General features: G+C 41.3%; 1 protein-coding gene across 6 annotated transcripts in view; it reads left to right on the top strand.

Annotated features, from left to right (window-relative positions):
- Positions 1-12840, top strand: part of TCF4 (transcription factor 4) — a 346905-nt gene that overhangs the window by 99541 nt on the left and 234524 nt on the right. For all 6 annotated transcript variants that reach the window (XM_019531761.1, XM_019531758.1, XM_019531757.1 and 3 more), the window contains exons 3-4: positions 209-270; positions 3648-3744. In XM_019531761.1, coding sequence (XP_019387306.1) covers positions 209-270; positions 3648-3744 — 159 coding nt within the window. The remainder of the gene's footprint in view (positions 1-208; positions 271-3647; positions 3745-12840) is intronic.

The raw sequence follows: 12840 nt of genomic DNA on the forward strand, positions 1-12840 counted from the left end.
TGGTTCCTGAGGGTCCAGTTCATTTCTGCTGTGAATTTAAATGAGTTAATTTAAGCAGTTGGGTCAGAAGCCACTATCATCGTAGTAGCCCCGTGCCTGATTCTTAATTAAAGGCAACAGGAGATTAATTTGAAACATTAATTTAAAAGTGCCTATACAAAAGGAAAGAATTATTGCAATAAAGCCTAAAGAACTTTTTTGTCCCTAGATGTAGAAGACAGAACTAGCTCAGGGTCCTGGGGGAATGGAGGACATCCTAGTCCATCCAGGGTAAGTATATCTAATCTTTTTCCCGAACCAGACTTCCTGCATATGTAAATTTGCAATCTCAAATGCAAGTTTTGCACCTGATTGTGTGGAAAAATGTTCATGCCAAGCTGGCTTCAGACCAACTTCTCTTCAAAACTGCTTTTTTTACATTCTTATCTGATCCTGTGATTGAATCTAACACCTACTCCACTCCTGCTAACAGGTAGCAGGAATATTCATCATCCATTTTGTCTTGCTAGGCTGCATCAGCTATTGATCCAACAAGAGTGTGTTATCTCAGTATTGTAAAAGGTATATGTTGTTATTAACCTTTTACTACATTTGCTATAGTCTGAATACAGGAAGATGTTAGTTCTCATGGACACAGCATATTTGCTTGCCAAATATGAACTGCATAACTTCAGGAAACACTTGTATACTAAAAGGTGCTCCTTCCAGATCCAGCCACACTTAGGAAGAGTGAATGACATCTTACTTGGGTAATCCAACTGAAATCAATGGGACTAGTTGAAGGAAAGTTACTTTTCCTTTGAATATGCAAAGAGTCCCAGTGGTGCCAAAATCTCAACCCACAATCATTGCTTCCTCCCACTTCGACCATTTACATAATCATACTCCACACCTCCCTTCAGATCAACAGTGCCTAACTGGACATTCTGCTCAATCTCTGTTAAAAGGCCTTAAAACAAGCACAAGTAGGGATGTAAACCAATCAGGCTCAATGTGTTTGGAAACACGCCATTAATTACCCATAACTGACTACATTTTTGAGGCTTAGGGGAATTTTTAACATTTTTGGGCCAGCTTTTAATAGTTATAGGCTTACATTCGTCACATAAAATATGTCCATGCACGTATCTGTATCAATAAACTGTACAACTGTGCATACTTAGTTTTCATTCCTATTTACATAGGCTGTGAATACAAATGCAAGTGTGCACACTATTGTCTATTAGTCTGTGAGTGTGCAGCTTTTTAGAATCATCGAACAGTCAAGTTGGAAGGGACCTTGAGTGACCCCCTGCTTAAAGCAGGATCTTGACTTTTCCATCCCAGTTAAGTATCTGTCCAATTTGTTTCTGGATAGACCTCCAAACCCCCAGGGTTACAGTACGATACCCAAAGTATGAAAGTTAGTAGTCTTCAGAGGGTTGCAAGTATCTGCTTCCACTGCTAATTTTAACCTTCAAGACTAAGATCTTCCAGTTTACCAATAACTGTTTTCAGGCTTTGCTACAGCTGTCAGTTTTCACATTCTAGTGCATTATGTGGATGGGAAGAGGAAATCTTTTCTGTTCTTCACGTAGTAATTCTCATATTGACAGTAAGTTAAGTCCTAATTGTCAGGGTAGTAACTCAATTATTGTTTATCACTGAGAATTATTCAGATTCACTGTCTTTGTTGTGATACTTAAACAGCTGCAGTACAACGAAATTCAGTAGTTTTGACCATGTGTCTGTGAAAGCCAAGTCTAGAGTTGCTGTAACTCTCGGGAGTCAATTTTCATTTATTTGAAGACTAAGAAATATAATTTCCTAGTATTAGCATTCATGTCTTAGTCTGAAGTCACTGAGACTCCTCTCTTAAGTGAGTGCTCACCAGTTCAAGTAACCCTATCTCAAAGAAGGCCCAGTTCTACATTTTTTAATTAAGCAAACCTCCTATTAATCACAAAAACTTTGAGTCTGTGCTATGCAATTACAGAGTCATGGGCTTAGTATCTTTCTTGGAATTGGGCTGAGAGAGCACAAGTATATACTTCAGTATCAGAATTGCTTTTGCTTATATTTTGCAAATGCATAATAGACAAAAAGGGTCTTTCGCTTTATTTATGGCTTTAAACTGTTTACATTGCTTTTAAATTGTTTTCTAATGACTGTTAACATCAGGGCTTGCAAGTGTTGCCGGCTGAGGTTCAGTGCCCCAAAGTAACTGTCTAGTGAGGTGAAAGGCAGCTTTATTGTTCAGACACAGGCCATCTTTTTTTCCTGTGGGCAGACTCTGCCCTTTGGCTAAGATTATGCCAAGTGACACTTCGAAGAAAATTTACTTAGTCTTGTATTACACTGCAGCCATCTGAGCAGAATGATTTTTTCCCCCCGATTTACAACATATCAGGATAGAATTTCAACTTAACCCATAGAAGAGGAAAAGCCAATCACTTTTTCTTATTGAGCCTTGTTAGGCAGCCATTACATCATTACTTCACACACATCTGTGAGGGTTTTTTCTTTTTCCCTGACACTTGTATTGCTTTTAAGGAAAAGATGTTTTGAAAAGTAACCTCTAAATTTGCACACACAATTATTTATGCATGCAAAAACTTGAATGTGAGTGTACAATGAGATGCCATAAAGAAATGAGCATAAGCCTGAGAGGAAGGCTTGAGTTTTAATCAGGGCTCTGCATTAATTTTCTGGGTGTGTTATGCAAATAACTTAACCTCCATGTGTCTCAGTTTCCCTTTCTGCAAAATGAAGATGACATTTCCATTTCTTACCACAGTCTGAAGAAAATTCTTAGCAATAGTTGAAGATGTAAAGTGCTATGGGTGGACTGATTCTTGGTAATTTTTTGATTCAGTCTGAGATTCTGAATACATAAAATGTGCATCCTGATCCTGCCAAGGTTTATGCACTTTGTGCTCCATTTTATGCACTGTAATTAGTGCTGTTGCTTGCAGTGGAAGTTCTCCCAATATATCCAAGTATAAGACTTGGTGACAGAAGGGAAGGGGTAGGACACACTCATCAGTGGGTTACACAAGCACATGTACAAATCCTTGCAGAGGTCTTGCTCCTTAGTGGAAATAGCATTACAGACCCAAACACTTTCCATGTGCAGTGAGCGACGTGAGCTCACTGGTGTGTCAGCTCAGGCTCTGGCTGAGCCATCACTTTAGTGTAGCAGGGGGAAAAAGGGGACAAGCGGGAGCACTGTTCACCCCAGGCTCCTGAGCTATGCAAAAGCAGTGGCTCTGGCCAGAGCCCATGCCAACAACTGGTGAGTTCTGGAAACTCAGTGCATGTACAGAGCTCTAGCCGTTGTTCTTTCCTCTACGGCCTTTTGCCCATTTCTGATTTTAAGGTTTGGCCTGCTTGAAAAAAGGTTGAACTCAACTGACTTGCACAACGCCAGCTCCAAGATTATTAGCTCAGTTACCAGGAGAGTTGTTTCCAAAAAACAAATATTAATTACTAATAACATTTAAATTTGCTTCCTGGGCAGCTCCAGCAGAACCTATTAAAGGAGGCAAGAAACTGAATGGTTTTTTTTCATTATTCACTCTTTAGAACTGAGGGTAACAGACATTTGTAAAACTCATAGAAAATGCCTCCGCTACATTTGTAAACGTTTTTTTCCTATTTGTTAACAGAACTATGGAGATGGGACTCACTATGATCACATGGCAAGCAGGGACCTGGGGTCACATGACAATCTTTCTCCTCCTTTTGTCAATTCCAGAATACAAAGTAAGAAATTCAATTTCCTAACTTAATTTTTTTTAAAGTAGAGAAAAAAGGAGGTACACTGTGGTGGCTTTCTGTTCCAGTCCCTTTTTTTGGCGTTTTTGTTGTACAAAGTCCTTGAGCTATGCCATATTTAGAGAAATATACACCAGTGCCATTTACTGAATGTAATGTATTTTCTTCTCATAAGAACAATTTGATGTTTGAAGTGGTGACTGTTCTGGGTTTTTTTTAAACATAGAGGTAAATGGTCTTTTCCTGAAGCTTAACTGTTTTCTTTAAATATGTGATCCCTTAGGAAAGCAAATGACAATATTTTATGCATTCCAGGTATAAAAAGGCTTCTTGAATGTATTGCAAATAACTGTTTATTAAAGGGTACAGAGAGCTTAAACATTTTCTTTCTTTGGAGCATAATGGATCTTTGCCTATGGGGACCCGTAGAATCTGTGGCTGCCAACTTCTGGTTTTAAGACAGGGTGCTTGAAATGTGCTTTTATTTGGACAAACTATATTTAGTCCATGGCATCTGGTAAATGAACCCCCACAGTTTGGAATAGTTTGGGGATCCCTGAATTATCAATTGAACTAGATGTATATAGATGCAGTTTAGCAGCAATAACCATAGTAATAGAAAGGGTAAAATTATTTGCAAGTAAACGATAGCTACTTTCTTTCATTCTAGTTGATAAATGAGCTTGGTTAAAGTAAATATATGATGCAAAAATATTAGTAATCTTTCCACTTGGCCAAGATCACACCCTTTACTGCGGTTGTCAATGAACTAACTGAAAAGCCTTGCTTTAAACAATTGAACCTTAGCCAAAGAAAACAGTGCTGTAACTATGATATATCTTTCTTCAACTCCTAAAATATGTCTTGTCTTTTAATATTAAGAAATATTTGTGAGTTGTTCAACATATGGGACAGTGTTGGAGCTTGTATTCATTTGTATATATTCATACACAAAACATGCTTAAAACAATTTCAAGGGGCTGACTTCAGCCAAACACAACATGGAAATTTCGACACTCCCTTTTAAATGCACGCCATTGGATTTAGATAGTGCAAAGAGATACTTTGCAAATAGCTGCACACTTCTTTGAAACCCACTGGCTGAGTGATGCTTTCAAGTTTAACCTTTTAATTTGAATCTTTAAAACATAAACATATCTCTCTTTCCCCTCTGCCCCTGGCTCGCAAAAAGAAAAGAAAAACCCCACTCTAGACTTTGATTGTTTTTGCCAAGTTTGGGGGAAATGCTGCCTTCCCTTGTTTCAAAAAGGAATCATTACAATAAAGTACTTTGTAAGCACATTTTTAAGAATAAAAACAACATCTCTGATTAGTATTTTGTGAAAAACAAACACAGTTTTCTTAAATCCTGGCATGTGAGTATCAAAGTCAAAGCTCCACCACAGCTAACAGAGTAATCAGCCCCTTGAGTTTTTTAAAAAACTAGCAATCCTTTTTAATTCAAGATGTCTATCAGCACTTGGTTTGCAACGGTCAACATGCTGAAAGGTCCCGGAAGTGGTACGTTTCTGCAGCCTCCTCAAGTTGCCGTGAGTGTTTATATTCGTTGAAAAATAAATTCAGCTGGAAATAGGAATACCGATATTTCTTCATGTGTAGATTATTAGATGTACCTGAACGTGAGGGAGCAGCTACAAACTTCAGGCCAGTGTGCTGTTGTGAAATAATTCGTGCCTGATGCTGGAACTAATCAGCTCGCTCCTGCCGTCTGAAGTTATTTTGTAACCTTAATTTAAAATCCTTCTCTGTTAATTAGAGCAAACCCCTTTTAACTTATTTCTGTTTAGGCAGTAAAAGTCAAGGAAACCATACTATTTTATTTCCTCAGTTCATTTCAGCTCCTAAGGCCTCGACTGTATCCTGCTTGTTCAGGTGTGCAAGAGCAGAAGATATCACAACAAGGCTGCATGTGCCCCCATGCAGAGGCAGGATATAATCTCATTAGGGAGTGGAGATCGTGCTCCCTGTTAGCAGCCACCTAAAATGGGAGAGAGAGCAGGAGTGGATGGTGGCACTGGTTTTCTACCTCTGGTGACACCTGGCAGCTGGTCAGGCTCATGAGGGAACATATGCTGTACCTCTTACAAGACTGAAAAGGCTGTTCCTGTGGTATGCACTTCCCAGGAGGTCCCCAGGGTCAGACTGCATTTCTCCTGGAGCTTCTGGCATAACTCTTGTACACCCCCCAACACTGGTTATAACAGAAGCAAATCCTAAATGTGGAAACCAAGGCCATCTGCTGCACTGTGCTAAGGAATGTTACAATGTCTGTGAGTCTCCCACTGTTCCTAATGAAAGCACTGTTCTGTCAGATAAGCTGTCTGGTCGAATACACGGCCATTTATTGTTTTCAGAGCGTTACTTTTTCCACCTCAAGCAGATTTTTAGGAAGAAAAGAACTCTGTTTTGGAGTAGATGTTTTACCTGACATGAGCAAGACTCTTTCCATGATGAAACCAAGGCAGTATCCTGCTTAGTAGAAGAGCAGGGAACAGGTTACTAACCCTTTTTAAAAGCTAGGAGTCTCAAGGAGGATCATTTTCAAATATGGATAAAGAATTCCTTGTGGGATGATACATTTTTTAGTACTTCTTGGAGGCACCGGTACTTGGGTGTCTTCATCCCACTGAACTATCTCCTATCTTTTGTGTCTTGTGCAGCACTGGGCACTCATAACAACAACGTTAATGGTAATGCTATTTATTAGCGGTGTGTGAAGCGGGCCTTATTTGATTCAGATTCAGCCTGAATCAGGGACAGTGATTCAATTTGTCGATTCGGATCACTGTCCCTGATTCAATTTGTCTGAATCCGAATCTGAAGATTCAACGCTGATTTGGAGAATCAGCAATTTGGCCATAGATGCAGCTTTAGATGTTTTTTCTACAACCCTTGAGGTACCAGCGCAGCTTGTAAACAGGAGTGCAGGGGCCTCCACCTGCTTGGCAGCGAACCTGGAAGTGGACCCAGAAGTGGATCCATTAGGAGGGTTCCAATTCGATTCAGAGAGATTAAAGGATTCAATTTGGATTTGGAGATTCAGCCTCTGAGTTGGGCCGAATCTCCACCAAATCAAATCAGGGACCAAAACTTTGCACAGCCCGACTATTTATCTCCCAAATACTGCCACATTGGGAACCGCTGTTAACCTGTGCTGATTATACTGTATTTGGGTTTTTAGGGTGAATTCTAGATAGTGCAACTTAAATGAGGCACCTTACTATTTCTTCAGCTGACTCCATCCAGAGCTAAAATGGGAAGTTGCTTGCAATACACAGTTTATTGTTTTCCCTTTTCTTGTCCAGTCATCAGATTATCCAAAGAAAAGGTCCATAGAGATTCTAGTGTTGAGCCGTGTGTGCCTGAAGAGTCACACTGTCATTTTATCCTCCTCCTCATCTTAATGTGAGCAAACAATACAGATGAAGAACCTAATTGTCAACCCATGTGAGCCACTTTTACATTGGTGTAACTCTGCTGATGTCAGTGAAGTTAGCCCTGACAAAAGAATAAGGCCATAATAAGTACTCTCTGAGTCTACTAATGCATGAGAAATCAATCTGAATTCTCAAAACAATTGATTATAGCAATTTAACGCATGACCAAGGGATGCTGATTTTGTGTTTGTGTCCTTAAAGCAGGTGAAGGATACCTCACCAATTTCTACAGATGTGCATCCAAAATCAGGTTATGTACAGCCTTAGATTGGTGCCACAAGCACAGGGAGAGAGAATACAAGAAACCTTCTCTCCTATTTCACACTCAGTTCAGGGGCCAGATGCAATCCGAGTCATTCTCCCCATAAAACACAAGGAGGCTGACATCAGCATTAATCTAATTAAAACGAGCCAGGACATTTCTTCCTACCACTACACCAGACCACAGGGTTATGTTGTACAAAATGAGGCCCCTGGCATAAGCTTTTTCAAGCATTGTGCTTGAAAAAACTTTTATAAATGTGCTTAATCTGGGGTTTTGGTTTATTGGTTCTTCCTGTGTGTGGCTAGTTTGTAGTCCTAACTCTCCAGAAAGAACAGTTTTTCAGGCAAAAAGGATTTGTTATAATTAGGCCTACATGTTAAAGATGGTATCCAGTGAACCACACATATGCTGCGGTGCTAGGAAGGCTATGCTAGCTCTGGGGAATTAGCAAAGCTAAATTTATCATGTTGGGAAATGATTTTTTTCCCTTAGACTGTTACTTCTAGATTCTCTTTTTGTAGTGTCAGTCGTAATAATAACCTAGACCCTTTTTGTTGGTTTCATAGGTGTGAATGAACAATGCACATTTTGCCTGGTGAGAATGCAGACTGGGACTGGTAATAAATACTTCAGGGAGTGATTTCATTGCTGTAATTGTGTATCATTCCACACTGGTTGCTCAGTTTCCAGGTGCATTCTTTTGAACTGTTCTTATCCTACCTAAGATAGCTTGCTAGTACATTAATCATTTACCAATATACAGTAACTTGTTTCTAAAACCCCTGTAGCTTAATGGAACATTTCACTGCAAGGATTAGATTGAGGTTTCAGGCAATGTTGAAGAAAGCTGCTGGCTTATGTGGTGACCTTTGAATCTCATCTGGGTTAGTGGTTGATATTTTGATTTGGTTACCGTGGTCATATTGTGACAGCTGCTGGTTCATTATAATTCAGCTCCTTTGCTCAGTTTGCCTACCAGGAATATTTAGGTTTGTGTTACTTCAAAGTGTTTCTAACTATTCTGAGTTGAATCTAGCACTGTATAAAAGGTGATGCATTAGGAATTCGTTCGATAACTGACAACAGACCGTAAGACAGTGTTTTCAAGCAACAACACTTAGTTGTCGAGAGATAAGTTCTCTCTTTCTCTAACTGTTATGATAGATAACAATTCTATTGATGTCAGCTCTTGGAGTTCTGATATTATTTTAATATACATACCTGAAAAACGAGGTCAGAAACCAGCCTTTTCCTCTCTACCCATGCAAACAGTATGTGCAGTTACCCTGGCTTTTCCCCCCCCAAATAATTGTAGTATTTAGTGATACTGATTTTATGTCTATTACTGAAAAATCTACTTATTCACATAAACATGTACTAGAGAACTATTACAAACTACTACTACTATGAGGTTTGATTTGAGAATCTTAGATGGACTCAAAATCAGTTTATAAGGGTGGCTTATGTAACTGTTTATGGGTTGTGGAAAATTCCATATTTACTCCAATCTAAAAAGAGATTTCCCCTGCACCCCTTCTCCCCCCATTTAACATGGGGGAAGTTCCTCATCTTAGAACTGAGTATGATGGTGGGTGAGCAGGTGGCTGCTCAGACCTGGGCTCCAACCTCTACCCAGGGCTGGGGCTGCAGCCAAAGCTGCTGCCTGCCCCTGCCCTGATGCTGCTGCCTTTACATCCAGCCACCTGTCCCCTGTAGCCTCTTACTTGCATCTCCCCTGCCGTGACGCCTCTGCTCTGCAGCCTCCTCCTCTCTTTCACCCCTCTTACTATTACTCTATGCTGGTAGGATCCATCCATGCTGCAGCCTGGCACTGAGCACAGCCCAAGCCTGGCCTCTTAGCAGCAGTGGACATCCTGCATGGCTGCTATGGTGGCTGGACTGAGGCCATGTCCCAGGCTAGAAAGGGGACAGAGTCTGCCAGCACAGAGTAAAGGTAAGGGGAGGAGGGGAAAAGGAACAGAGGCTTGGGGGAGGGAGAATGGGGAACAAATGTAGAGGCAGAAAGGTGGGGGGGGGGTGCTGAGGCTGCTGGGGGGAAAGGAGGGGGCACAGGGCAGGCACAAGCAAAAGTTAGGCTTCTTGGCTTCCCAACACCACCTGCCCCCTAGTAGCTGCCCCCTCCACCCCAGCAGTGGGGGGGACGGGGATGAATTAAAGATGACCCTCCCATAATTGGAATCTATACATGGGAAATTTTAACAAAATTATATTTTTCCATGTATAGAATATAATTGTGGGGGGTCATCTTAAATTCAGGGTCATCTTAGATTCAAGCACCCTCCTTTTGAAATGTTTTTTATCAGCATGCTTTTGTGAGAGCTGGGCCTTCAAGTCTGGCAGAGATAGGCAGGACCACTTCTAAACTGAACATGGTGCATTTAGTTTTTCTCTCTGTTCTAAAGGAGAGCTAAAAATTCTTATGTCTTGCCATGCTTTCCCCTTAATTTTTAACTTAGCATATGGCATATTTCTATCAGAGAAATTAACTGAAGACTTCAATGATGATGAATAACTTAAACTGGATACATTTTTCTGTGTGAGATTGTCTAATATTGTATATTCTTCATTAAAACTAACAGTGAAAAATAGCATTTTCTATTAGAACACGGCTTTAGGTAAGACTCCTGAGTCCCTTTTTCAGCTTGGGAACTAGCCTGCTGTGTACTCTTCACTTAGGTACTTATTCTCTTTCTGTGTCAGATTAATATGTGTGTTTCCATCAATAAAATAAGTAATATAATAATTTTCTATTTGATTAACAGTGTTTGAAAGGTTTAACACATTTCTGTCTTTAAAAGATTTTGTATTTGTGGGATATTCCATTAAAGTATAACGTTTATTATCAGTTCTTATGCTATGCAATTACCTTTGAACAGTCTTTATTGTGCTGTGATTTTTAAAATTCTGTACTTTATTGACCATGTTACTGTTGCTTATAGGTAGGACTGGTATTTCTACCTATAGTTAAGGTTGTCCAACTTTTTCCATTATAAACCCTGATTTTATTTGCAGATTAAAGCTAAAACTATTTAGGATAAATAGTGCTTTGTAGAAACTTTTAAAAATGATTGGACCACTTCCTAGAACATTATAATGTCAATGAAATCTATAATGTTATTGAGGGGGACATTATCTTGGTGTGCTCATTAAGAAGCTCTAACACAACTTTGCATCAGTGAACCACATTACATTTTTCTGTGAGGTTATCTTGACATCAGGAGATACATTTTTCCACGTCTAGGGAAAATAACTGATAGCTGAGAAAATGACAAATCTCTACAAAATTTCAGTTCAGACCTGCTCAATTGAATCTTGTTTGGTAGTTACAACTAGGGGTGCACTGATAAAGATTTTTTGGGCCAATACTGATGGCAAATTATTGACCATGCATATCGGCTGATATCGATCTGATTGCTGATATAAAGCCCGTCAGCTTAGAGAGCAGCATCCAGCTGGTACATTTGTGAGGGTGAAGGGGCATGGGGGATGCAGACGGAGGTGCCCCCAGTGAGGGAGGGAGCAGAGCTGGGGCTGGGGCAGGTGCTGCACAGACCGGGTGGGATGTGTTATGGAGCCATGGCTCATCCAGGGGGTGGCTCCTCCTGCTGTGCACACCCCTGTGGAAGGCATGGGAGGCATGTGCCCCTGGATCTGTGCACAGGGCGAGAGTGGGCTGCCCACTGTGGGCTGGAGCCCAAGGGTGTACTGGGCCTTTCCTGTTGGCTGTGCTCAGGGAGGGTGGGTGGCAGTGGTGCTGGGAGGTAAGGGTTATGAAGGAAGCTACAACCATTCCTTCCAGTGCCACTGCCTCCTGCTCCACTCAGCCCAAGCACAGCCACTGGGGAGAAGCTGGAGCCCCAAGTATGCAGCGGCAGGAGCTGCACCCACCTCCCCCCATCCCTGCCCTCCTGTGTCTCCCAGATAAGCTGTGGCTCCATCTCACCCTCTGTCCTGCCCTGTCTATTCATTGCCTGCTGCTGCTCCAGCCCCAGCCCCACTCCCTCCTTCACCACAGAGGCCTTGATCTGCCCCACCCCCCCCCACACCTCTTCCTTCCTCCATGCCCCTTCTCCCAAACAAATACCAGCCTGACACTGCTCTCCAAGCTGCCAGGCTGCACTCCTGGCCATGTGCATGCTGCAGTTGCATGCATGCACGCAGCACTTATTGGTGACATTATTTGCCACATCAGCCAAAAAAGCCAATTGCAATAATGACAATTTTCCATTTATTGATGCTGCTATGATATGAACCAATGTATCAGTGTACCCGAGTCACAACTAAGACATATCTGGTCAGGTATAGTACTGAAGCTTATGTTCAGGAACTTGAGTCCAGAGAAAGAAATCAGGATCATAGAAATGGTCTGGAACCAGAAATCAAACCACAGTCCAGATGTTGAAGGAATGGTCATGAACAAGCTGGAATCAGAGAGGTGGAATGATGTGCACTGAAATATAGTCTCCCATGTGGATCTGTGCTCCTTGCTTGTTGTCTGTGACATATGTTTCTATAGTTGCCATCCCTGTTATGGTAACATTCACCACCACCTTGTGCTTGTGTGTACTGTCTGCTGCTGAATACCAAAATTTTCTTGTAAAAGTGGTAGACAATGGTCTGGGGGCCAGTAGAGTCAAGGTCTTGGAATGTATCCCTAGTTGCTACATTATAAAACGGGTTCACTTTAAGCAAATTTGAGTTGTATGCCATCTTCCAGGAACGCATGTACAGCATAAAGCGAGGGAAACCTAGATATCACATTAGCATGACAGAGCCTGGCACCGAACCCAGGAGTTCTGAGTTTCTGTATTCTGTTGTTGTCTGCAAATACCCCTCAAATTCGTTGAGAAAGCGTGTACCATGTCCCTCTAGTATCTGATTTACACAAAAGAGAACGTCATGCTACTGCTACCAGTAACTCCAGTAGTTCAAATGGGAGAAGCATGTCTTACGAGTTCTAAGGTCTGAAGCCTATTAATGACTGAATTTGGCAGTGCAGTTTCTTCTCATTTAAAAAATACTTCCAAAATAAAAACCTACATTAAACAAAAATGGTAACTCAAATCCTTAACAGTTAGGAACTGCTGGAACTGCGGTTCATAGCTGGAGTACCGCATCCAGTTTTAGGCTCCGCAATTCAAAAAGGATGTGGAGAAGCTTGAGAGAGTGCAGAGGAGAGACACGCGCATGATCAGAGGTCAGGAAAACAGACCTTATGATGAGAGGCTAGGGCTCTGCAGCCTGGAAAAGCGCAGGCTGAGGGGTGATCTGGTGGCCACCTATAAATTTATCAGGGGTGCTCATCAGGATCTGTGGGAACGTCTGTTCACCAGAGCGCCC

This window comes from Crocodylus porosus, unplaced genomic scaffold, assembly GCF_001723895.1.
Source record: "Crocodylus porosus isolate Cpor-Errol unplaced genomic scaffold, CroPor_comp1, whole genome shotgun sequence".
In the NCBI taxonomy this organism is placed as follows: domain Eukaryota; kingdom Metazoa; phylum Chordata; order Crocodylia; family Crocodylidae; genus Crocodylus; species Crocodylus porosus.